The following is a 26,633-nucleotide window of genomic DNA, read 5'->3' as shown; positions in this document are numbered from 1 at the left end:
AAAGCATCCCTAACCAAGGATTTCCTAAAATCCAATCCCAACCTTGTCCAAAAGCCACATATTACCACATCCACTTTCACCTTCAAACCTGTACCCACATCCTATATAAACCTAGTCTTAAACTCAAACTATGCTTTATTTCAGCTGATGACCATGCAAAAGAGCATCTTAAAATAGCAGCAGATAGCACTGCCTAGCCCGTCTCAATCCTTATAACTAGGTCAGTCCAGGAATCCCATGTTTCCTCTCTCTGGAAAAATAAAATCACACATTATTCCTCTACACACACACCACATACCCCAAGGCTTCCATCCCTCTGTTACTAACACTGTACTTCTAACATTTATCGATAAAGCCAGAGATAATGGCAAACTAATCTCTTATGTCTTGACTTAACACCTTTGACTAAGTTTGTCACAGCAAACTTCTACTTCAGATGTCCTCACTAGGTCTAACTCAGCCCACTCATCTGTGGTTCAAAAGCTACCTGTCCAATAGGTATCAGTTAATAAAATGGCACCCCACCCTCTCTCTGCGACTCCCAGTCACCACCGGTGTAACACAACGCTAGATCTTTTTTAACATTTTCACTAACATCCTCCACACAGCCACAAAGGAAGACTCCACACTCATATGCACATCTGAAAACCTGGCGCATTTCTAAAAGATTATTCAGGAAGGTTCAACAGAAACATGGCTTTGTAACTCACAACTGATTATCACCCCCTCCCCTTCAAAAAATACTCCTACTGCTCCCCAAATCCCATCTCATGAAAAAATAAATAAATCCTCTCTCCCTCAATAACATGACCACTGAAGACCCTTCTAATAGCAAATTACTAGGGATGATAGTGGATGACACTCTTAAATTTGACCCGATATACAAAACTGCATAAGATAAGGTTTATGGATGTGGTGAGAGAGGACATGCAGGTGGTTGGTGTGACAGAGCAAAATGCAGAGGACAGGAAGAAATGGAAACAGATGATCCACTGTGGTGACCCCTAACGGGAACAGCCAAAAGAAGATGATGATGATACAAAACTACATTAACAAAAAAAAAAAAATAAAAAACTAGGTAAGCCTTACAGAACGAAAAACTCTCACCAACACAACTAAAATTACACATTCCACTACTTATCTACACCCCACACTACTTTATGACACTTCCATACTTACTAACCTTCAGGCATCACAAAAATCAAAATGTGAACAATGCTATAATCAACATCTTCTTTTGGCTGTTCCCGTTAGGGGTCGCCACAACGGATCATCTGTTTCCATTTCTTCCTGTCCTCTGCATCATGCTCTTTCACACCAACCGCCTGCATGTCTTCTCTCACCACATCCATACACCTTATCTTAGGGCCTTCCTCCTTTCCTCTTACCTGGCAGCTCCATCCTTAGCATCCTTTTCCCAATATACCCAGCATGCCTCCTCAGCACGTCCAAACCAACGCAATCTCGCCTCTCTTGTTTTGTCTCCAAACTGTCCAACCTGAGCTGACCCTCTAATACACTAATTTGATTCCTAATCCTGTCCATCCTAGTCACACCCAGTGCAAATCTTAACAGCTTTAACTCTGTCACATCCAGCTCTGACTCCTGCCTTTTTGTCAGTACCACAGTCTCCAACCCATATAACATAGCCGGTCTCACTACCTTCTTGTAGACCTTCCCTTTCACTCTTACTGGTACCCGTCTGTCACAAATCACTCCTGACACTCTTCTCCACCCATTCCACCCTGCCTGTACTCTCCTTCTTCACTTCTCTTCCACACTCACCATTACTCTGAACTGTTGATCCCAAGTACTTAAACTCATCCACCTTTACCAACTCTACTGCCTGCATCCTCACCATTCTTCTACCCTCCCTCTCATTTACACACATATATTCTGTTTTAGCCCTGCTGACCTTCATTCCTCTCCTCTCTAAAGCATATCTCCACCTCTCCAGGGTCTCTTCAACCTGGTCCCTACTCTCACTACATATCACAATGTCATCTGCAATCATCATAGTCCACGGGGCCTCCTGTCTGATCTCATATGTCAACCAGTCCATCACCACTGCAAATCCCACCTCCACCTTACACGTATCTGTCACTCCCACTGCAGTCCTCACCAATGTCACACTACCCTCATACATATCCTGTACCACTCTTACATACTTCTCTGACACTCCCGACTTCCTCATACAATACCACAACTCCTCTCTAGGCACCCTGTCATATGCTCTCTCTAAGTCCACAAAGACACAATGCAACTCCTTCTGACCTTCTCTGTATTTCTCCAACACTCTCAGAGCAAACATTGCATCTGTAGTGCTCTTTCCTGGCATGAAACTATACTGCTGATCACTAATCATCACCTCCCTTCTTAACCTAGCTTCCACTACTCTTTCCCAGAACTTCAAGCTGCGACTGATCAATTTCATCCCTCTGTAGTTACTGCAGCTCTGCACATCACCCTTATTCTTAAAGATAGGTACCAAAACACTTTCTCCATTCCTCAGGCATCCTCTGACTTTCATTACACAATCTGGTTAAAAATTCCACTGCCATTTCTCCTAAGCACCTCCATGCTTCCACTGGTATGTCATCTGGGCCAACAGCCTTTCCATTCTTCATCCTCTTCATAGCTGTCCTTACTTCCTCCTTGCTAATCTGTTTCACTTCCTGATTCACTATCCCCACATCATCCAATCTTCTCTCTCTCTCATTCTCCTCATTCATCAGCCCTTCAAAGTACTCTTTCTATCTACTCAACACACTCATCACTTGTGAGTACGTTTCCCTCACTATCCTTTATCACCCTTACCTGCACATATTTCCCAGCTCTGTCCCGCTGTCTAACCAATCGGTACAGGTCCACAATGCTATAATAAAGTGGTTAAATTTGCAATAAATAACCCTTTCAGACCCCTCCCCCCATGTATAGCACAAAAAGCCAAACTCGGTTAGAACTATCCCATCAACTAACATATATACAGTTTCATAGCTCCTATAAGATTATCCAACATGCATCTTCTTGTCTGGCACTAAATACCATTCTACAGAACTATGTTCCCAATCAGTTAATACAGTCCGGTCACCAAAATTCCCTCTTTGTCCACATACCTATCAAATCTGATGGGCATGATCTGTACTCATATCAGCCTGCTAAGGCCTGGAACTCCTTACGTGTAATCATCAGGGCAACAATTCTGAAAGACTTCTTACTTGAAATCTAGTTCTGCTCTTACTCAACCACAGGATAAACTATACCCCTACATATGAACAAGTACCTATGCATGACTTATACTTCCTTACTCTCCCTTGTTCACTCACTTCAGACTTCAATATATTTCTCGATCCCGGCTTTCTTTCCAACCCGTTTTTTTTGTCTCACTTCATATTGCAATTCCTATATATATTATACTAACTTTTCTCTATAAACTGGCTACAATTTCTCTAAATATGAAATCATTATCATATAGGCTGTATCAATTCTTAACCAATGTTTTCACATTATGTCTAACTTGGTATGGTTATTATTTAAACTGTATATGTGTTTTTGCATTATTTAGACCATACAATTACTGTTCTTAAAATGTTTTGTAACAATTTGAAGCTTTTCTCCCTGGGCCTCCACTGAAAATGGGCTCCTAACCAGTTGGACTTCAATGGCAATAAAGTGTCAACAAATAAATTTTGTATAATCTAAAACTCATGCGATACTGATATTTTGTTCATTCCACAATGGGTCACAATTGTCTGTAACACTTATAAAGGCATGACTAAGAAAGTATTTTTATCATGTCAAGATCACGGACTTTGAACTGTGCCTGATTTGACTCATACTTTAACATGTCCCTCATAACATTTTTTGATTTTTCTGACAGAGGACTTGAGTCAGTGACGACAGTCTCAGGCATCTATTGTTCTGAAACACATGCCTATAAAAACGTGTTGTCTTATTAACTGTTCAGTGAATTGTTGAAATTATTTAAGCACCCCCCCCCCTTTCAACTGTTAGAATGGCATATCGGAAACAAATTGATGATGCATACAATAACCACGTTTTCTTGCAACACAATCCACTGCAGAGGTGTACAACAGTAGGCAAGGTGCAGCCACAACAAATAAATCTATAAAACAAAAATATAATCATGACATTACTTCGTAGCCTTTCTCATCGTTCGTTCAAACCACTGGCAAACATGCATAAGCTTTATACAGTGGTGTGAACTTAACGACACTTTTTCACTCGTGTATTTTATTTTTGCTGTTTACCAGTATTTCAAAGTAGCATGGTTTTGTGAAGGCATATTCAACGTCATACAAAATTCAGAAGGCGTCCTTCACGTGCACTTAAAAGCGCCCTCCCACTGATGTTACTCCATCAAGTATTATTCCTACCCAGTTTTATTTATACGGGCACTTTGTTTTTCTGGGGATCTCTTCCCCTGAGCATAACCATGATGGGGTGCATAATTCATAGCCCTTCTACCTTAACCTGGTAGCTGTACAAGTAAACTCTAGAAGAGGGTGTCAATACTTTCTCCTACCTACCTTCAACACTTGCGACGCCATCTTGTTGTACGGATAAACTCGTTACGTCTCATTGTACTGTTCATTTATGGTGCACACCACACTGCGCATGATCGTCAAACCGAAAGCAGACCCTCCTCCCCACCCTTACTGAAATGCTGCAGCCGAAAATAATGTTTCTGTACAATTCTTTCATGTCAGCTGTTAACCATTTCACAGGATGTCCACATTTTTGCCTCATAATTTTGGTCTGTTTCTCATAATATTTGTGGCTGTCTAGCAAATTATGGAGAAATAAAATCATTAAATAATGACTGCTATTTTAGTTTCAGACTTCATATCATTCAGAATATACATGGTAATTCAAAACCTGTTACTCTATCATCTTTCTAAGTTTTAAGAACAGCAATTAAAACTTTTCCCTGAATTTGTGACTTTGCATATTCATACTATTTTTGGTTTTGTCCAGAAGTCCTGCTTGCACTAAGAGGGTGATTGGTATGCAGCTCCCTAGTTTCTGCATTTCACTGCTAATAATTAGTACATTTACATACTTTTGTTGGCATACTTTGAAAATTAAAATAATAGGAACAACTGAAGTGGGCATGCTGCTGTGACACCTTATTAAGGTGCATAAGATGCCCCCTGGATGCCTCCTAGGGGAGGTGTAGCAGGCTCAGACCTCTGGGAAAAAACCCCAAACACCACTTTGGACAGATTATATCTCTTAGCTTGTTCTAGATATTGGTATGTTTGGAAATCCATAGAATGATCTGCAGACGGTTGGAGATAAGCTTCCTACCACTGTAACCTCACCACGACAAAGACAAGCAGTTTGGAAAGTGATCATGATGAACAGTTACAATTTTATTGCTTGTGGCAGTAAATGCAAAAGTCATCGTTTAATACTCGGTACTAGGCTATTGGCCCAAGAACAATTTTAAGCCTAACCAAGCTTAGCCCAAATTCACCAAAATATTGCTGACATAGGCTTGTAAATATCAAGTGTTCACATGGTACCCCTGTCCATTAGGAACATACAGTGGATATAAAAAGTGTACACACCCCTGTTAAAATGCCAGGTTGTTATGATATAAAAAAATAAGACCACAGTAAATCATTTCCAAACTTTTCCCACCTTTAATGTGACCTATAACCTGTACAATTCAATTGAAAAAACAAACAAATGTGTTAGGGAAAAAATATAAAAAATAACGTACAATAAACTGGTTGCATAAGTGTGCACACCCTTAAACTAATACTTTGTTGAAGCACCTTTTAATTTAATTACAGCATTCAGTCTTCTTGGGTAGGAGTCTTATCAGCATGGCACATCTTGACTTGGCAATATTTGCCCACTCTTTCTTGCAAAAGCGCTCCAAATCTGTCAGATTGCGGGAGCATCTCTTATGCACAGCTCTCTTCAGGTCACCCCACAGATTTTCTATTGGATTTAGGTCTGGACTCTAGCTGAGCCATTCCAAAAGTTTAATTTTCTTCTAGTGAAGCCATTCTTTTGTTGATTTGGATGTATGCTTGGGGTAACTGTCGTGTTGAAAGGTGAAATTCCTCTTCATCTTCGGCTTTCAAACAGATGCCTGAAGGTTTTGGGCTAAGAGTCACTGGTATTTGGAACTATTCATAATTCCCTCCACATTGACTAAAGCCCCAGTTCCAGTTGAAGAAAAGCAACCCCAAAGCATGATACTGCCACCACCATGCTTCACTGTGGAGATGGTGTTCTTTTGGTGATGCAAAGTGTTGTTTTTGCTCCAAACGTACCTTTTGGAATTGTGGCCAAATGTTCAATCTTGGACTCATCAGACCATAACACATTTTGCAAAATTTAACAGGCGTGGTTGTTTTTCTGTGTAAGAAAAGGCTTCTGTCTTGTAACACTACCCCATAGTCCAGACATATGCAGAATACAGGAGATTGTTGTCACATGTAGTACACAACCAGTACTTGCCAGAAATTCCTGCAGATCCCTCAGTGTTGCTATAGATCTCTTGGCATCTTCCCTGACCAGTTTTCATCTTGTTTTTTCATCAGTTTTGGAGAGACATACCGTTCTTTGCAATGTCACTGTTGTCTCATATTTTCTCCACTTTTTGATGACTGTGTTCCATGGTATATCCAATGCTGTGGAAGATTTTTTGTTCCCTTCTCCTGACTGATACCTTTCAACAATGAGATCCCTTTGATACTCTGTAAGCTCTCTGCAAATCATGGCTTTTGCTGTTGCAGGCAACTGAGTAAATGTCAAGAAAATCCTACTAGGGCAGCTGAACTTTATTTGGGGTTAATCAGAGTTTCTTTGACTGATGGCAGGTGCATACCCAAGGAGACTGAATGTTGTAATTAAATCAAAAGGTGCTTCAATAAATTATTAGTTTAAGGGTGTACACACATACAACCAGCTTATTGTATGTTTTTTATTTTATATATTTTTTATATTTTCCCCCCTAACAGATTTGTTTGTTTTTCAATTCCATTGAACAGGTTATAGGTCACATTAAAGGTGGGAAACGTTTTGAAATGATTTATTGTGGTCTCATTTTTTTATATCACAAAAACCTGGCATTTTAACAGGGATGTGTACCCTTTTTATATCCACTGTACCACACCAGTGATAACTTTACTATTTCCCATCCATTGGTCCATGTTACATTTGAATAGGGTTAGGGATGAGCTTTCCTTCACGTGGATGGGAAGCCCGTTACAGAGAAAGGATAATTTCTGAGACATGTACGTGTCCCTTCAATATGTCATGTGTATGCCGCAGATGAGGTTAAGATCCTTAGAACATGTATTTCTTATGCTATTCATTTTGCAGATGTGCAACAAATCCATCGGTATAGGATGAGAGGATGCCTTGTAGGTTAGGTATAAATCACCACACAACAATCTGTGGGAGGCTGAGTCCAGGAATAGGGCTTTGAGACAGTATGCATAGATCATAAGATCATTATTAGATAGATCAGATCATAATCATTAGATGATTATAGCATAAGAAAGAAAACAGAATAGAAGAAGAACAACCTTCTTGTCCTCAGTAGCTTTCTTAACCCCCCCCAAAAAAAAAACATCAGGGAACAGCACAGATAGAGTCTGTAGTACATTTTCTTTTTATTTTACTTAGATTTTATTGACATGGTTAATCCCACTAGGCCAATGTCCTCTTTTCAGGAGAAACCTGAGGTGGTATTGTTACTGACTAGGGGAAATTTGACCATTGCACTTGGGAACTTTTGCAATTATTTTTGATAAGTGCCATGGGATCTTTCACATCCACCTGAGCCACCATCAGTTCAAACAGATGGGGCCTCAGTTTAACATCTCATCCAAAGTACTGCACACTCAGGACTGCAGCATCCACCTTATGCTGCACTGCAATGTTAGTTTTGGGGGAAAAAATTAATCCAACTACTTGATATGGGAACAGAATTTGCAGCAGTATTCAAGTTGCAGAAAGAAAAAATGCATATACACTAACAATTATTTGGAATAATGTGTTCCTTAGAGAGTGTGGGAGTTCTGCTTGATAGGGTACAGCCTACTGTCTGTAGTTCTACTGGATGACAACAGTAGTAAATGAAGATAAATGGAGAAACATAATTAAGAGGAATGGCTTGCCTGATTTGAACCTGAATGGTGAATGGTCAATGGGCACCTTGTGCCAGTCATGTATTGTCCATAACAAACACAGTATGTGACCACAGGGTTGCTCATAAATGACATTGGTACCACAGCACATTGGACCAAAGTTTGATGATCGAATTTGTAGATATGTCAGACCTATGGCCTTATAGTCTTAGCAATCACTTCAAGAAAGGTGCCGAGCTGCCCTGTTAGCTAATAATCACTTGAAGATGAATTAGTTAAATAACTAGGGCACCAGCTGTATAGGCCCAGCAAACCCAGATGTGTAGTGATGGTGTCCTAAGAATATTTGGAAGATATTAATGCTGTGACTAAAAGGTAGTCAGTACTTGTAATGGAGGAAACACAAGCATGTACTGATTGCCATCCATGATGAGGAAGTTTAAGTAAAAGACTCCGCTCGTGCAATGGTAGCATAAATATATTCTGACTTAGCTCATAGATGCCAACAAGTAGTGAAGGTAACAGTTGTGGCAGTAATGAAGCAAAGAACTAGATATGAAGACATGGGAGGACTATGACAAGACTACAGAGAATGGCTTTCTTATGGCTACAAAGAAATTCTAGCAACCTGTTTGGTGATTTGGGTGCTGAGGCAAGACATTGCACAAGCTGTTTCCAGCTTAGTTAAAGTAATGTTGATGCCAACTGGGGGAACTGTTGGGAGGTGGAAGGAAGGCTTTGAGGAATTCCTAAACCAGATAGAGAATGTAATAATACTACAAGTAGCTGTTTGGGCAAGTCCATTTCTGTAGCTGAAGTCACTGCAACAGTTAAGCACTTCTGAGCTGAAAGAACTGCAGAAGCAGATAAGATCCATCTTAAAATGCTAAAGGCAATGGATGTTGTCATGATGTTATGGTTAATGCACCTTTTTTGATTTGCACAGAGACTGGATCATTGTAATCACTATTGTTGTGCTGGTAAGGTGACTGTCTGACAGACATGCCTCTGATTCAAGATAAGAAGAGCAAATTCTGTCCTGGATGGAGAATATTTAACTACCCCTTTTTCTTTTTATAAATTTAGGATGGGTCTTGGAAAATCACCAGTATAACCATTGTGTATTTTTTTAGCTGGAAAAGGCATATACGCCAAAATATACAGTGGGTATATATATATATATATATATAACTATATATACTATAACAGTCCATTGTCCAAGAGACATTAATGCACACTACTCAGAATGAGAGTTATGTCTGCATTCTGATTGCACCATTATACTTTGAATCCCAGACCCTCAAAACACACCTGTTTGATACCTATTGCACAGAGCTATTCATATAAGTGCACAATAGATGTGTACATCAATACTTGAAAGGGACAAACCAGTAGCAAGCACAAATAAATAGTGTCAGTGACACAACAGCAGCACACTCACCTTTGATGCAGAAGGTTGTGGATTCTTTTTCCACACCACTTAGAACAATTGCTGACACTGTAGTGAGGCATAATGGGGGTGCTGCACTCCTCAGTGTACCATCCTTCAGATGAGATGTTAAACTGAGGCCTCATCTGCTTGAGTTGGTGGTAGCTCACGTTGATGTAAAGTATTCCATGGCACCTATCAAAAACAATAGGAAAAGTTCCCGATGCCCTAGCCAAATTGCCCCTAGTAATATAACTACCACCTTGGGTCTCCTTTGAATCAAGGCTACTAGCCCAGTGGCTAATTAATAAAAAAAAAAAAAAAAAAAAAAAAGATGGAGGGTGGGGTGGGCTACCTCCACACCTCTTAGTTTATTATTTTCACAATGAGGTCACTGCAAATTTCAGAAACTAACTAAAAATATAATATATCTTACTATTTTTTTAAGGATGTTGCACTCTTGGAGTAAACATTAAGTAGTAAAGTTTTATCCTATGTAAGTCACTAAAACGTATAGCAAGCAACCAAATATGAGGAAACACAACATCAAGAACTATGCTTTAGCAACCCAAAAAGAGCAATTGATAATCACATACCTGAAAGGAAACCCTGCATACTCTACATTAAGTTCATAAGTTCATAGGAGGTTACTAGGTTAATGACCCTAGGACCTTTACAAGCCTAGCTGTGTAATAACCTGAGTACCCTTATTGACCATAGTTAGATGGTCATTGTTAGCAGAGCGATTCTGTCATCAGCACCAACTGCCCCTGTCCATGAGGGACATAGATGCCATCCCCAGGGTGAATTTATGGTCACCCATCCAGTTGTCAAGGTTGTGGTTGAATCAGGTCATTGAGGAGCTCTGCTTCACATGGAGTGGAAGCTTATTGCAGAGGAGCAGCAATCGCTGGGAGATACATCTGTCTCTCCAGCATGTTCTGTTAATGTCACAGGCTAGGTTGAGATCCTTGGAGCGAGTGACTCTTGTCCCATTTGACTTGCAGACGTGCAGCATTTCCATCAGGTCAGGGTCAGAGACTGCTCTGTAGGTCAGGCACAGGTCACATCTCAGCAGCCCGTATGATACAGAGTACAATGACAGGGCTTTCAGTCTTTTCATGTAGGTCATGCTTTGGAGGTCATGGATTCTCTTGGTTAGAAACCTCTGTGGTTTCTCAAGTTGCTGCAGGTGGCTGGTGAGGTACATACAGAAAGGAGCATTGCACTCAATTAGTGGTCTGATAAGGATCGGGTACAGTGGTGTTATAACCTCCCTGGTCTTGGATGTGATGCCCTTATTTATGAGATGTGCAATGTAGAATGCTTTCTTACCACTACAGACACATGCTGATCAAAGTCTAGATTGCTATCAACCTGTGTTCTCAATTCTCACACCACTGAGTTTGAGCTTAGAGGGGTGCTATCTATATCATAATTAGCAGGGACCACCTCTTTGCCAAAGGGAATGACTTTCAACTTTGACAATGTGCATTCTGTCAGTGAGCCAGTTTGCTACCCATCTAGTAATGCATGGCTTAATCCAAGTTAAATGCATTTGTCTGGCAGTTTACTGAAGACAAAACTATGTACTCAGCCCTCATTAGACCAATCATTGAGTTCAATGCCCCCTTCGGTATGTACTTGACCAGGCATATACAGCAACTGGTTTGTCCACAGAGGTTTCTCACAAAAAGAATATATAGTGTAGACAACATGTCCAACACAGACCACCTGAAAGCTTTATCTTTATACTCTGTCTCCTACCAGCCATTGTGTATCTCCATACTCACCTATAGTCATAAGCTTTGGGTAATGACCCCCACCCCCATACAAAAGAGTTTATTCAAAGGTTTACTGATCTTACTCTCCATAACAGAGTGAAGAGTTCAGCAGTTTGGAGATGGAAGCCTGATGTAACATTGCACTGTATAATACTGAAACTGCTTTGAACAGAGGTAATTTACTCAGTGATAGTACTGTTCTATGATTAATACTGAGATTTGTTTGAATGAATACAATCTTTGCCTACATTTTATAGAGTTCACTGTAGTAACTGCAATGTCGTCACTGAGATACTATATATATATATATATATATATATATATATATATATATATATATATATATATATATATATATATATATATATATATATATATATATTTTATATATATATATATATAAGGGGAGGCAACCCCCCCCCCCAATGTACTGGCCTGGACCCGTATTTTAAAAGTAGTGTGGAGACTGAAGCACTTTTGTACAATACTGAAACTGTATTTTAATTGTTTACCTAGACTGAAAAGACCTGTTTATATGTAGGGGACAGGCATCAGATTCCAAACTGTATATATTTCGCTGTGAGGAGTTTTCAATAACAGCACCAGGAACATTACAATCTTTGTATAAAATGGTTCTTTCACAGAAGAAAATGCTGGTAGTTTTAGAAACTTATAATCAATGTTTTGGAAAGACATCAACAGTAACTGTTACTGAGGTATAAGATGAGACTTTAAATTAGCTAAAAGGAAAAATAGTTACTTTTTTACAGTCTGCTAAAGTTAGTGCAGCATTTCATGGTCTGGATGTTTCTTCAGTGAAACAATATAAGGTTATGGCCAAATTCAAAGAACAGGCTTTTTTTTCCTTATCAGGAGGTAGGGGACTGCTGTAAGAGCACTTCCTCAGCTACCCTTATGTGACTGCCATCATGGTGGTGCATAGTGGAACAGGGGTAAGCAGATGAAAGATTTCCATTCTATTCTGGCTTGTATCGTGAATATTAATGCTTCTGAATGAGAGTTAGATGAAGAATTATTTAAATAGCAGCCTGTTTCTGCCTCCATTTCAGCTATTTTGTGGTTTATCTGCAGGGCAGAACTTGATTGCTTTATGCCATCCTGACATTAGGATGATGGATGGGATACTTTTTTCAAATGAAAAGTAAGGTGTGCTATCAATTATTTGCAATTCTTTAATTTCTGAATTTGCATAGCACATGTAAAAGCGTGCCTTTAGTATATGATTTCATATCTAGCAAGTCACTGAAAATGTGTTCTTTAATATCCTTTTTGAATTCATTGACTTACAGAGATTGAGTGCCTCCCCAAGATATTTTTATTTTCAAATTTGAAGTTGCAGCTATTAAAAGTTAAGATTTTCTCAATTTTTTTATTTTTCAAATACATTTGAATACATTTCATAGTATTTATGCATAACATCTTAAATACATTAGCCTGACACTATAACAGATCTTAATGTATACAGTTACTTTATAAGTATGTCCAATCCATTATCAGAGTGTCTGATCAATTACTGTATAGTGTCAATCAATGATAAGACTTTTCCCCAAGGGTTGTTGATAAATGGCTTTGGATAAATTCTTAGTTCTTTAATTTTAATTTCCACTAATGCTGTGGTCTTCAGTAGGCTGTAGAAGTCTTCCAAAGTTGGTATTGTGTTTGTATTCCATCTTCTTGTTATACACTTCCTTGAAATTGCAAGTATAGTCCATACTAGAATCATGTTTGACTTATTCAAATGAGGACCTTCGTTCATATTTAATAATACAAGAGCTTTAGTTAAATAAAACGATTCATTAAATAAAGATTGTAGAAAGTTATTAATACCATTCCAAAATGGCTTAATTTTAACACAATCAAAGAAAATGTGGTTCCAATCTACATTGTGTACTTGCTCACATCTCCAACATATTTCTTTTATGGAAGAACTAATTTTACTGATTCTGTCTGGGGTTAAGAATGCTCTGTGCAAGCATTTCCAATTAAAAACTTTCCAGTATTGTGTAACGGATGATATTTTATCAATAAAAAGATATTTGTAAAAGTTAAGATTTAGTATACCTTGAACAGTGCATAAAGGTTTTTGGGCAAGTAATTTGGAAAAAGCTAAAGTCTGTATTGCCTATCATGCAAATCTTGTAACATTTGTATTTCCTGTTTCTGGTACTAACACACATTTTCAGATGTTTGTTTATTTGCTGATAATAACTTTGTGAATGCATGATTGTTCTTTGTATGTGTTCAGCGGTTATGTCTCTCTACTCTAGTTTCTCTCCATATTTAAAATCTTGTGATAATGTTCTCATTTCAATCACAAAATAGGAGACGGGAGCCTGATATTTGCACTGCGTAAGATCAAAACTGCTTTGAACAGAGATAATTTACTCAATAATGATAGTACTGTTCTATGATTAATACTGAGATTTGTTTGAATGAATACAACCTTTGCCTGCATTTTGTAGAGTTCACTATACTGTGTAATTATTGTGTTAATATATATAATTATGCAAGTCATATCCGCGTCTTCCCAGTCTCTTACCAGGATTAGGATTAAAATATTTTCACAATAAACTACCAGATGCATATTGTTCTTTTCCATGAGTTTTTCAAGAGTAAGGAGATTGTTCATTCAACTATATGTTTCTACTCCACTAACACAAATAAAGTGTGACCTTTTCCTGCTTTTATTTGTGATCTTATTTGCAACAAAAACTGTTCAAGTTTTTCACAGTATTCCTCCACGGATTGGATTTTTCACATCCTTTTCAGGTTGATTCAAGTGATAATTTCTTTAATCTTGTATACCTTGTCAAAAAAATAAATGTTCTGCTGTAGTTGGGGAGAGTTGGGATATGGTCAAGGCCTTTTTATTTTATTTTTATTTTGCATTTGATTACTGAGGTACTATACTGGTCACAACTGGCCATTGGCAGGTGCTGTCCAGGTGAAATAATTCACAAAGAAGAAAAAAGGGAATGCAAAAAGGAATACCATCAGAGCTACCTGATCCAGGGACTTAAATCTTGCTTGTGACATAAATAGGACATGGGGGGGGGCAGGTACATCTCTCAGAGAATATCCCTTCTCTGTAACATGCTACCTAGCCACATGAAGCAGATTTCTTTCCTCTCCCTATTCAAGCATAACATTGACCAGTGGATGGGAAATTGGAAATTCACCCCTGGTCTGGTAGCTTTGTCTCTAATGGACAGAAGCAGCCTGTAATTGCTTGACTACCCATGCTCTAACTTACATATACCCCTTAAAATAACATGTAGGACACCAAAACTGATTGGATGCATTTGGATAAATGCCTAAGCTTATAAAGGCCACTGTGGTCATTAGTCTAGTATATACCTATGAACCTAAGAACAGAGAGGCAGTAAGCTGTACATATCAAAAACAGAACAGAATATAAAAATATACAACAAAAACTGGGTGCTAGCAATTAATTGATGTAGCAACAATTAAGAGAGAAATGCAAATTTTTGCAATTCGCATGAGTATATTTCAGGCTTACATCATGATGGAAATGCTGTGGGGTACTGAGATTCAGGGCGGGGGATGGTGGGGAAGTTAGGAGGTGTTACTAGTTAAAGAGAGCAATGCGAATGGTTGAGAAGCCCTTATGTGATGTGGCCTGCTAGTGACAAGTACAGTCTGATTTTGTGAAGAGGACTTTTTTAGTGCAGCTCTGAATGTGGAGAAGGGAGATTGTAGTTCCTTTATGTGGTTGGGGGGATTCCCATATTTTAGAAAAAAGGATGGAAAAAGAGTGGTTTATGCAGTGAATCCTAGTTTGTGTGAGGTTGTAGTGTGTATTTAGTATAAAGTTGGGAAACTAGCAGTGAGAATGAGTTAGGTTGGAGAAGTTTGAAAATGACAGGGTCTGATAAGCAGGTCTATTATGTGCTGCACTGGGAGCCTTTGGCTTTTTTGGGGGTAAGACAGTGGTGTTTATGAAAGAATGAGTTAGTGATGAAGCAGCAGGTTCTGTTTTCAATAGATTGTAGTGTGGAGGAGTTTTTCTTTGAGGATGTGGCTATTATCAGTTGTCCATGCTCAAATTGTGCTAGAAAGACTCCTAAGCCTATTGCCTCCCTGGCTGATTTGAATAAGTAGGGTGAGATTATTCTGGCCCAAAAGAGAAGTCACTTAACCTTTGCCTTCAATTTTCAATATAGGTAATGAATGTTAGTGATTGGTCTAGTCACAAACCTGGTATTTGGAGGAATTGGCTGTTTCTATTGGTGCGCTACAGTGGGTGTGACATTGAGTGACTTTGGTGATTTTTAAGTTTTTGGGAGATGAAAAATAACATGCTTTTTGTTTTTGTAGGATTAAGTGTTTGTTTAATGTTGATGAGACAGGAATTGAGGGAGTTAAGGTCTTTTTACAATTGTGTTTTGATTGTAGAGTGGTTGCTGCTGGATCTAAAGATGTCAAAAGTGTAGAGGATAAGTTTTAGAGTAGGAAGGTCATGGTGTAGTTTGTTAGTGAAATAGAGAAGAGAAGAGGAGCTAGGATAGAACCTTGGGGTACTCCCATTGAAAGAGGTGTGGTCTCAGAAAAGGAAGAACCTATTTTAACTGTGAAGAATTTGACAAAAACTCTTGAGACTACCTGATGGATGTGTTAATAATGCCGAAGAGAGAGAAGGAGGAGTTTGTGGTTGATAAGGCCAATTGCTTTTGTGAGGTCAATGAATATTGCATCTATAAATTTACCTTTGTTGATATTAAGTAGAATGTCATCAGTTAGACATCAAAGTGCTGTTATTGTATGATAACCTGTCCAGAATCCATGCTGTTTCAGGAAAAAGAGATAGTATTGCTGAATGTATCTTGAGAGTTGTATTTAGATTTTTCTAGCATATTGTGAAGAGCAGGTAGGATAGAAATAGGATGAAAATGTGAGGTGTTTTGGAGCTTAGGTTGTTTGGGCAGGTGTTATCAGTGCTCCTTTCCAGATATTTGGCATTATATGTTGTGTAAGGCTAAGGTTAAAGATGTGATGAAGAGGCTGGGTTAGAAATTCCCTGCAGTAGGAGATAAACCAAGGAAAGATGTGGTCTGAACCTGTGGACATGTTTTAAACAGGATACTGATTTGTTTACATGATATTTTTTGAAGTAGAAAGGGGGTTGTATGTAGGGTGCACTGGGAGTGAGGAGAGGGGAATGGAGATGCTACTATTAGACTGTGGGGCTGGCTAAACTCGGTGACAAAGTCAAAACAGGTGAGTGGTCCTTAATTAGTTTGGATTAAATTTAGAGAGGATTTATTGTCCAAGGATTTGCATCCAGTAAGCAGAATTACCTCATTCCAGAAATGTTTGAGTTTATTTAAGAAAGAATGTTGTTTGGTTTTTCAGATGGTTTGCTTTGTGCCTCCATATGGATTATTTAGCCAGGTTCTGGAGTTAGGTAAAGGGTGCATGGTTGCCAGAGACTGGATTCCTTAGATTGACAAGAGATTTAAGCTCTTTAGTGAACCATGGTGTTTGTTCTTATTTAAAATGGCATTTTCCCATGGGGAAGAACTTGTCCTGGAGTGGGAGAAGTATTTGGGATAGGTAAGTAGCTGCTTTGTTAGGGTCTTGTTTAGTATGGTAGACCAGTCAAAGGTTGTCAGATGGCTTTTCAGCTTGGTGATATTTTGTGTGAACTGGGGTTGAAGGAGATCAAATTGGGCAGAGATTTTAGAGACAGATTGTTGATCTGCAAAATAACTGGTGGGTGATCACTTTTGTTAGGGGGAAGAATGGAAATATATGAGACAGTTGATGGTTCATTAGTGACTAACAGGACAAGAGTGGAGTGGCTGTTTCAATGCAGCTTTGGACAGGTAGGTTCTGCGATTAGCTATAAGAGTTGTAAGCAGAACCCTTTCTTATTGGAGTTGCTGGCTGAGACTGTTTCAGAGATTAGGAATTTAAATTTAGAAAGAGATAAAGGTGGAGGTAGATATGCTGCCTGTCTTAACCTCATAGAAACAGGGTAAATGCCTTGATTCTGACCTCTGAGTATTGACTATGCTTGTAACAGTCTGTGGACTGATAGCCTGGTACTTATCTATGAGCCTACAAACAAGAGAACAGCAGAAGTAGCTAAAATAGTGTACATAGTTCAATGACTAAGAAACTTCTAGATGCAGACAGAAGCAAGAGCAGTCATGGGGAGGGCTCAGAACCAGCTTGAACCAGACATTAATTGCATGCACATGAAATGGCTCCGAAACAAAATGAAACTGTTGTAATTTATATTTGCGTACCCAAGATAATGCAGAGAAGCTTTACAATATAAAGCCTTCAGTATCACATTCATACTAAACTTAAAAGAAAATATCCACATTTTCTTGAACATCTGATGCGAAAAATCAAAATGTATTGAAATAGCTTTATTAAATTTCAAATAGGTGAATTATGAAATGTAAAATAAATAATGCAGTGTGCAAAGCAACAATAGAAAAATGGAGTAAGAGACTCTGGGCTGAGAACTGAGATTTTGACCATAAACTCTGAGGCATATCTAAAATTGTGAGTCTCAGGGTAATTTCCTGAGATTTCCATATTTCAGAAAATGCAAAGTCCTACTGATAGGCAAACTCTCTACCACTTCCTCTTACCCACTTTCAAACACTTAGCCACCCTGATTTTGATTGTAGAACTTACTAGAACTTCTTACTGGTGAGGAAGCCCAATTACATGCTTCTACAATGCAACTAGCAGCTTGATATGGCAACCAGTGATGTGAAGTTTCATTAATATTTATCCTGTCAGTTGATTGGTGCAAGGCATTGTGCACCTTCCACAATGATTAGATAACCTTTGTTCCATAGACTAATGGAAAGAGTTAAAAAAAGAGAGTATGATGATTATTTTGAGCAGTAAAAACACATCATTGATGTTTATGAAGTGAAAATGCAAGTATTGAATACAGTGTGATGTCTGTTGCTCCTTATGTTTTAACTTAATTTAAGTGTAATCTATTCTTCTGAGTTGAGTGTGTTAGGTTCTGTTAAACAGTCATTAAAATATTTTCATGTAAAGTATGCAAACATAGTTTGATCCCACCTGCCTGTAACAAAACTTGGCTACCAGACAATTTTTCAGAAGTGTTTCTGACTTCATATAAGGCAGGATATGGCTTTGTAGCAGCAGAGATGTCCCAAAATAAAATATTAGGCATTTGCATAATATAAAGCATTGGTATTAATGCATAATGAAAAAAAAATGGAGTGACAGCTGCTGGTTAACATGTCTTTACTGTAGCTCAGATATCACAGAGGCATGCATAGAGGGATACATATGCGTCAGGTTTACATACGCTCATTGGTCATGAGGGGGTAGTGTTACAGACACTCACATCAAATGTCCCTAGTGGCTTTTTTAGTGATAGCCCCTCTTGGTCACCTCCCATAAGGGAAATGAATAGGTCAGACTGGTAGAGAGGGACGCAGATAGTTAGCAGACAGCAGGGGCCCAAAAAGTTTACATACACCGCAGTTACCCTTTTTTGCCTCCCTCCCCTTTTTAAAGAAAATGTATGTATTTATTTATCTATGTACTCTTTGTTGATGATGTTAGTCTCATTAGGCATGTGTTCTATTTTCAGGCAAGATCCAAGGTGGTATTCATACTGACTTGGTGAAATTTGGACAGTGCAATGGGGGAACTTACCCAACTTCTATTCCAGCAATTGCCAGGGGATCATTTACATTCTGCTGCGATACCACCAACCAAAGCAGATGAGATCTCTGTTTAACATCTCATGCAAAGGATGGCACACTCAGGTGCTCAGTTTAACTTCCCATGTAAAGGATGACACACTCAGGTGTGCACCCCCCTATACTACACTGTAGTCTTGGTACTGGAAATTATAGAACTAAAGAGTCTACATATATCCAATCTTCCAGTGTCAAAAGCAACTCTGCCACCAGTTGAGCCACTGACACTCTTCTGATTTCTGCTAGAGTTTAAGTAGGATGATGAAGGAGGCACATATCTTTGAATCCGTGAATGTATTTTCTTTTAATTGATATCCTAAATCCTACAATTTTTGGTAATGATTTATTACTTGTTATTGCATTTCTCCATCTACCCTCACAAATCAAGCTGCTCTGAGCTTCAAGAGTGCAAAGGACAGCATGTCTGGAATGTCTCTGGAAGCATCACAGTTTGATAATTTAACTTGCAAAGGTTTGATAATAACCTCCAGCAGGTGGAGCATACTGTCACTTCACAAAGATGTACTTGTAATATGTGAGTGAGTAATTAAACATGCTGATGCACTACTCACTAGGCTGAGCAAAGGTAGAATGAAGGTTACCTATTTCTCAAGCACCAGAATCTGCGATGCCACTAAGGCTACTGGATCACCACAAATATGCATATGACCTGGCTGTATGCATGTTCAGAGTTACACTCAATAAAAAGAATTAAAATTAATTATCATATAGTAGCAATTTTTAGTTTCCCATCTATGAGCCCTTCAGAACATGCAAAATCCATTAGCCAATTAGAAAAATTAACAATCAAACCAAATATCTTGCTTTGGGTGATTTCAACTATCCCCACATAAACTGTTAGACTTTTACTACCAACACCAAATATGCCCAGAGATTTCTGGACTTTGTAAATGGCAATACACCTGACCAAATTGTCCTCATATCTATTAGACATGTTAATCTTCTTGGTTTTGTCCTCAGAAATACTTCTCCCAGTTGCATCACCTCGCTTGTTACACCTGCCCTTGTCATTTCTGACCATCTTGCTGTGATCTCTAACAGAACCTGCATTGTGGATCCTAATAACTTCATCTACAGTTAGTAATCCCTCCAAAACCAATTATTTACAAATTACTTATCTTGTTGATAATCACAAATGGTGTAGGCCCCCAGCAAGTCTTGAAACTAAGGTTGCTGCCCACTCCTCTGCATTTTTTCCCTCTTGAATAGATGCATTGAGGCATCCATAGAGGTTTAGTGTAAGCATAATGGCAAGTTTAAAACTAAAGCCATATGGTGGAACTACCACAGCAACAAACTAATAAAAAATGGACATAACCAAGAGATGTCCACTTCATCATTGTGGAAGGGATTTAAAACTGGAAGTAAGTTTCTCAAACTTATTAATAGGAAATATAAAGCTAGCTATGAGCTAAGGTTGCACCAAATTCAAAAGACTGCTCTCTTTCTCCATATATGTAACCTACAGTTCTGTACCAAACTTATCTCTAATTTTACCTCTTTCTTTAAGGACATTGTTAATATTCTTGCAGATAAATTATTTTCCAATTTCACTTAGTAGCTTGGTGTGGGATACCAGTTCTATATTGATCTTGTTGGATGACAGTATATTAAAGGTAGTTTTTTTGGGTGGGGGAGAAGAGAGAGTTGGAGACAGAGCTGGATCCAGCATTCGGCAACCTAGGCAGTTGCCTAGGGCCTGGTAGCTGGGGGGGTACTAGCCAGGTGGCTTCCACATACTTTTGAATTGCTAAAAATATTTTAAACATTTCTTTGGCATCTTCTCTTTTAAAAAGACACACACACTCTACATCTGTCATGCATGCATCTTTAATACAACACTTGCACTAATGCAGATATAATATAAACATTCTTCAGCATCTTCTCTGCTTGAGAGAAACACATGGAATTTAACTTGCAGCCTTTCCATTCTTTCACAAATTTAAAGCTGTGTGTGCATTGCCATTGGATTCTGGAAAAGTTTAAAGGAAGGGGGGTGCGCATGTAAAATACCCTAGTGAACCCCAGGGATCACATCAGTCACCCTGCTAGACAGGGGACCAGGGAAGTAAATATTCTGGGAAGAAATATTCAGGGAATTGTTATGGCTAGGCTTGTATAGACCCTATGGCCGATAGCCTAGTACCAACCTATGAAGGATGGCAGGTTAGTGAATTTAATTACTCAGGCTCAAACCCTGTACCTTGGTTATAAGAGACAAGAGCCTGAATCCTCTACACCGACTGCCAGACTGCTAAAGAAATTGTGGGTTTCAGTCTATTTTCAAGGAATATGAGTTTCAGTCATTTTCAAGGAATTGTGAGTTTCAGTGGAGGAATTTACTGCTGCTCATGCAAAGTCTGTTTCCAATGTGCAACTGTTTTGTTTAGCAAATGGCAGTCGATGTTTGTACTAAAAATTTTAAAATCAGTGTTAGCATACTCGCCTTTGGTGCAGAGGACTGTGGGTTCTACTCCCACAGCATGTAGATGGATTGCAGGTAGTGTGTTGTATTTTAAGGGAGATCAGGGTGCTGCAGTCCTGAGTGTGTCCTCCTTTGGATGAGATGACCAGTAACTATGAATTTATTATCAGTTTGCCAACCATTGCCTATTACAATGTTACCAGCTTACCAACTATTTTTAATGTAACATAGATAATAGATTCTTCAAGGGTAGCAGGCACTGAGTTTGTAGATGAAACACTGAAATGTAAAGTTGTTTACCAGTAGCAACCTCTTTGTTAGTTACAGATCTCTTTAATGTGGAATTATTCAGATGACTTTCACTTCTGCAGAGATTATGCATATTGGTGGATGTAATGTCAGAAGTCTGAGTGGTCTTTTATGGTCGACATGTTGTGAAATGGGTAGTTTTTGTCATTATTGGTTCATACATTTTGTCATTGGTTACTGGAAAGATGTTCAAAGCTACCAGTTTAAAACACATTTTAACAAGTGGTGTTGTATGATACAAGGAATATAATTTAATAATATCAGGAAGGTGAATCAAAGAAGACAAGCATGGATGGCTGTTTCTAAAGAATGTGTGCAAGGAGCATATAGTTTGAAAACAGCCCAAAGGTAAACTTAATCCACCACTGGCCAGATGCTTCTTCTTTGAATGTAGGTTTCAATGCCATTTCATTGAATGTTGAGTTTCAAGGGCAGAGAAGCTTAGTGTTCATGCTAAGTCTGTTTTAATTGTGAGATTATATATTGTTTGTTTAGCAAATGGCTATCAGTGTTTGCGCTATAAAATTTGAAATAAAAGTTTTAAATTAAATCCAAATATCTGTATCGCCGTAGAAGTAAAGAAAATTCACACTGGCAGGTTTTACAGTGTTTATGGTAACTGGGGAGAAATAGCTAAGTAATGGGACACTCATCAAAATGTAGGGATGCTTTACAGAGTCAAATATTTTCTCACCAATGCAACTAAAACTACACTTGCCACAATTTATCTTCACCCACACTTCTTTGTAGTGCTCCCATCCTTACCAATCCCCAGGCATCACAAAAATCAAAACTTTAACAATGCTATAATAAAGTTGCTAACTTTGCAGAAAATACCTCTTTCAAAACCACCACTGTATAGCACTAAAAAGCCTAAACTGGTTAGAACTACCCCATCAGCTAACATACATACAGCTTCTTACCATCTATAAAATTATCCAGAATCCATCTGCTTGTCTGGTGTTAAATAACATTTTACACAACTGTGTTCCCATTCGGTCATTATAAACCAATGACTGAAAACTCCTTTCTGTTCACAAACCTGTCAGATTTGCTGGGCATTGTCTATACTCATACAAAGTTACTAAGGCCAGGAACTTTTTACCTGTATACATCGGGTCAATACCCTCCATCCCATCCTTCAAAACCATTTTGAAAGACTTTGTAGCAAAAATTGGCTCTGTTCTTGATCAACACCAGGATAAATTATGAACAAGTACAATACCTCCCTGCTCTCCCTTCTTTACGCACTTTGTTACATCTGTGAATTTCTCTCCCCTGGATTTCTCTCTAAATATACTATAAGCCTTCTTTTCTCTCACTTTGTATTCCAATTTCTGTTTGTTTTACACTAACTTACCTTATATTTCTCTATAAACTGTCTAAAATCTCTCTAAATATTAAATAATTGCCACACAACTCGTATCTTTTACCAATATGTTTATATGATACCTAATTTGGTATAATTATTTAAACTGTAGATTTCTTTTGTATTATTTTTGAAGATTTAAAAATGTTTATTCTTAAAATGTTTTGTAATACTTTGGAGCTTTTCTCCCTGGGTCTCAGCTGAAAATGGGTTTCTACCCATTTGGACTTTCTCTGTAATCAAATGGCAATAAATAAATAAATAAGCTATAGAAACATGGCTCCAGTGTAGTGTGAAACCCCCCTCAGTACCTAATCTTAATGCCTGCTATTCATTTATCTGCCGAGTGTGACTGTGTTTCTGGCGGGGGTGGATGTGTTCTAACTTGAAAACCCATTTCCTCATGTTTAATTCAACCATATGGTAACTTAGAACTCCACCATATCCTAGTAACAATAAGCAATTCCACCTTCTATATCATGGCCAAATACACAGCCCCCTCCAGGAAATGTACAGCACATGAAACCTACCTCAACAACATCCTTTACTCTGCAACCTAATATGATTATCCATTTCAGATATCAACTATCCAGCCATAAACTGGCCATCACATACCACAAAAAACAAATATGCACAATGGTTCCTGAACATCATGAGTGAAAATCTCTCAACCAATCAGTGCCTCTCCTTGCTAATGGATCAAATCTACTAAATCTTGTTCTTTTGAATATGGCACCATTATATAACATGCCTGTAGGCTGTAACTCTTTAGTGAAATCTGATCACTGTGTCATACCATTCTCCATAAGACTCCAGCCTAAGACACACTGTCTTCAGAGACTTCTTCAAGGCTAACTTCCTAGCACTGGTTTCTGACCTAATGAGATTTAAAAGCTCACTGCCTCACAAGGCTCCAGTAGCTAAAATGGACATGTATAACACAGAGTTCTACTCCCACCTCAAAAGGATCCAGTAGCAAAAATATCCCATTATTCTGCCAGTTTCTATTCCAACCTAAACTCCTTCACTGAAGCTTTGGAGCCCATCCATCACAAATATAGTGCCCAGCTCAGAACCATACTCTTTTTTGTGGAGCCTCTACATCACCAAATTCTATAACAAGTGAACAAATTCCTAGCCTAAGAAATAAACCCAAATCTTTTCACTCCAGAAGTGACCTCAATGTGGTAAATAATGAAATAATACAAAGAAAGACCTGCAAAGCTAAATATGAATTACATATTGTTACCACATCCAAAAACAACCATAAAGCATCCTTTAACTAAGTCAGGAACTCCAGAGACTCTACCCAGTACTGCCAAGAGGTGGTATCCAATGGTACCATCTACTTTAAAACTGAGGATATTGCAAACATACTGCCAGATACATTTAGCTCAATTTTTTTCCCACTGGCCCCTTTATGCTTCATCTCAACATCCAGTCAGCACAACCCCCCATGATTACACTCAGAGCAAATACTAAAATCCGTCTCCAAAACCAAAAATAGAAATCCTAGAGGCCCAGAGCAAACTGCCAGGCTGTTTCCTTTTTAGTATGAAACCCATCCTCACAAACTCCCTTGTAAAACTATCTAACCTTATAGCTTCTTTACTGGTTAGGTACAGGAAGCTTAGAAAACAGTTGTCCCTCTCCACAAGAGTGGCCCAACCATTTACTCCGGAAACTATGTAATATGTCATCATGGAACTTGTAAATAAGGGTATTGACAACTTACAGTCCCTCAACCCAAACCAATTTGGCTATGAAGGGCAAATCTTCCCTACTTAACCTGGTTGACATTTTACAAGAGTCACAGAGGTATTGGACAAAGGCAAATTGGTACCCACTGCCTACCTAGCTCTAGCAATGGCTTCCAACACTATCCTGCACTTTGACATTATTGATAAACTGACCCAGATAAATATAAACTTTTACATAGCTCAAATAAGAAATTGGCTAACAGAAACCACTCAATCATGGTTAGTGGTACTCAAAAAGGTTCTTCACAATGGTGTCCTTTAAGACTGTCTTGAGAAACCACTACACTTTGGAATATAGTTCACTGACATCAAGTGACTCTGGCTGACCAAATATGCTAGAGACTGCAAACCTGGGGATAAAAACAACCCTCTGTGTGACAGCCATATCCTCCAAGAGGGCCTTATCCATACAAGTTCTTGCTCCTATGACCAGGGACTAGAACTTAACACAAAAAATATAGTGCTGTATTCTTTGGGAGACAAGAACACCCCTGCACTTATACCTTTCAACTGTCCGGAGTTTTGCAGAATGTCTAGATTTGTGCCTCTTATTGTGGTCCACTCCTCATAAAATTGTAGGTTTTCTAGCAAATCATTGAGGACTAAAGTCACTAAATAATGACATACATTTGACAATCAGACCTCATATCCTTCAAAAATACATACTAATGCAAAATCTGTTATTCTAGCAACTTTCTTAAGTTTATAAGAATAGTATCCCCCTTATTCATCTCCTACTAGGTCATTTAATTTACTGCACCCACTGGTATGTATCCCACTAAGCACTTGAAACAGCAGCAGTGGGATCACTCCAGATTTCTTGTGCTTAGAGGCTGAGAAGTATGCCTGCACTTACAGCATAAATGACATCTCCCATCTATATAGATGCTGCCATTAAAGACCTTGGAATAGTCATGGACAATGAACTGTCCTTTGACCACCATGTAACAAATGTTAGGAAATCCTTCCACCTAGCCCAACTAATTACTAAAGGCATTTTTTCCAGGTCCAAGGAAGTCATTCCCCTGCTTTACTCCTCCCTTATAGGTTCATAGGTGTGTACTAGGCCCTGGAGCCTTTACAAGCCTAGCTCATTGGATTACCCTGGCATCGTGCCACCTGACCTTAGTTCCCAGTGCTTTTGTCAAGTAGAGCCACTGGAGTGATCCCAGGGTGAATTTTCTATTTCCCCTCCATTCATCAAGATTTATCTTGAAGAGGACCAGTGAGGTGCTCTGTTTGACATATGTGGGAAGTCTATTCCATAGTATGTGCAGTCTCTGGGTTATGAACCTGTCCCTCCAGCACGTTCTGTTGATTGTGGTAATGAGGTTGATGTCTCTGAAGTGCATGGTACGGACGGATTGGGATTTATTTAGATGTAGCATTTCTAACAGAGCTGGGTCAGACATGGCTTTGTAAGTCAAGCAGAGATCGCTCCTAAGAAGGCGATATGAGACAGAGAATAGTTGGAGTTTTTTGAGTCTGTCCATATAGGACAAGTGTTTGAGGCATAGGATCCACTTTGTGAGGTACTTTTTCAGCCTCTCCAGTTGTTGCAGGTGTGTAGTGAGGTACATGCCAAATGGGGCATTGTACTCGATGACTGACTTAATGAGGGAAGAGTAGAGGGAGACAATGACCTCTTTCTTC

The 26,633-nt window shown here is 38.7% G+C and overlaps 1 protein-coding gene across 1 annotated transcript in view; it reads right to left on the bottom strand.

The window, feature by feature from the left end:
* DHODH (dihydroorotate dehydrogenase (quinone)) overlaps positions 1–4,678 on the bottom strand; it is a 414,606-nt gene extending 409,928 nt beyond the window's left edge. The window contains exon 1 of the mRNA XM_044081957.1: positions 4,551–4,678. Within this exon, the coding sequence (XP_043937892.1) occupies positions 4,551–4,571 (21 nt within the window). The 5' untranslated portion in view covers positions 4,572–4,678. The remainder of the gene's footprint in view (positions 1–4,550) is intronic.
* Positions 4,679–26,633: the final 21,955 nt, after the last annotated feature.

Source organism: Protopterus annectens, chromosome 8.part1, assembly GCF_019279795.1.
Source record: "Protopterus annectens isolate FY-2018-M chromosome 8.part1, PAN1.0, whole genome shotgun sequence".
In the NCBI taxonomy this organism is placed as follows: domain Eukaryota; kingdom Metazoa; phylum Chordata; order Ceratodontiformes; family Protopteridae; genus Protopterus; species Protopterus annectens.
The sequence above is the reverse complement of the archived record's forward strand: the minus strand, read 5'-3'. Positions and strand labels throughout refer to the sequence as shown.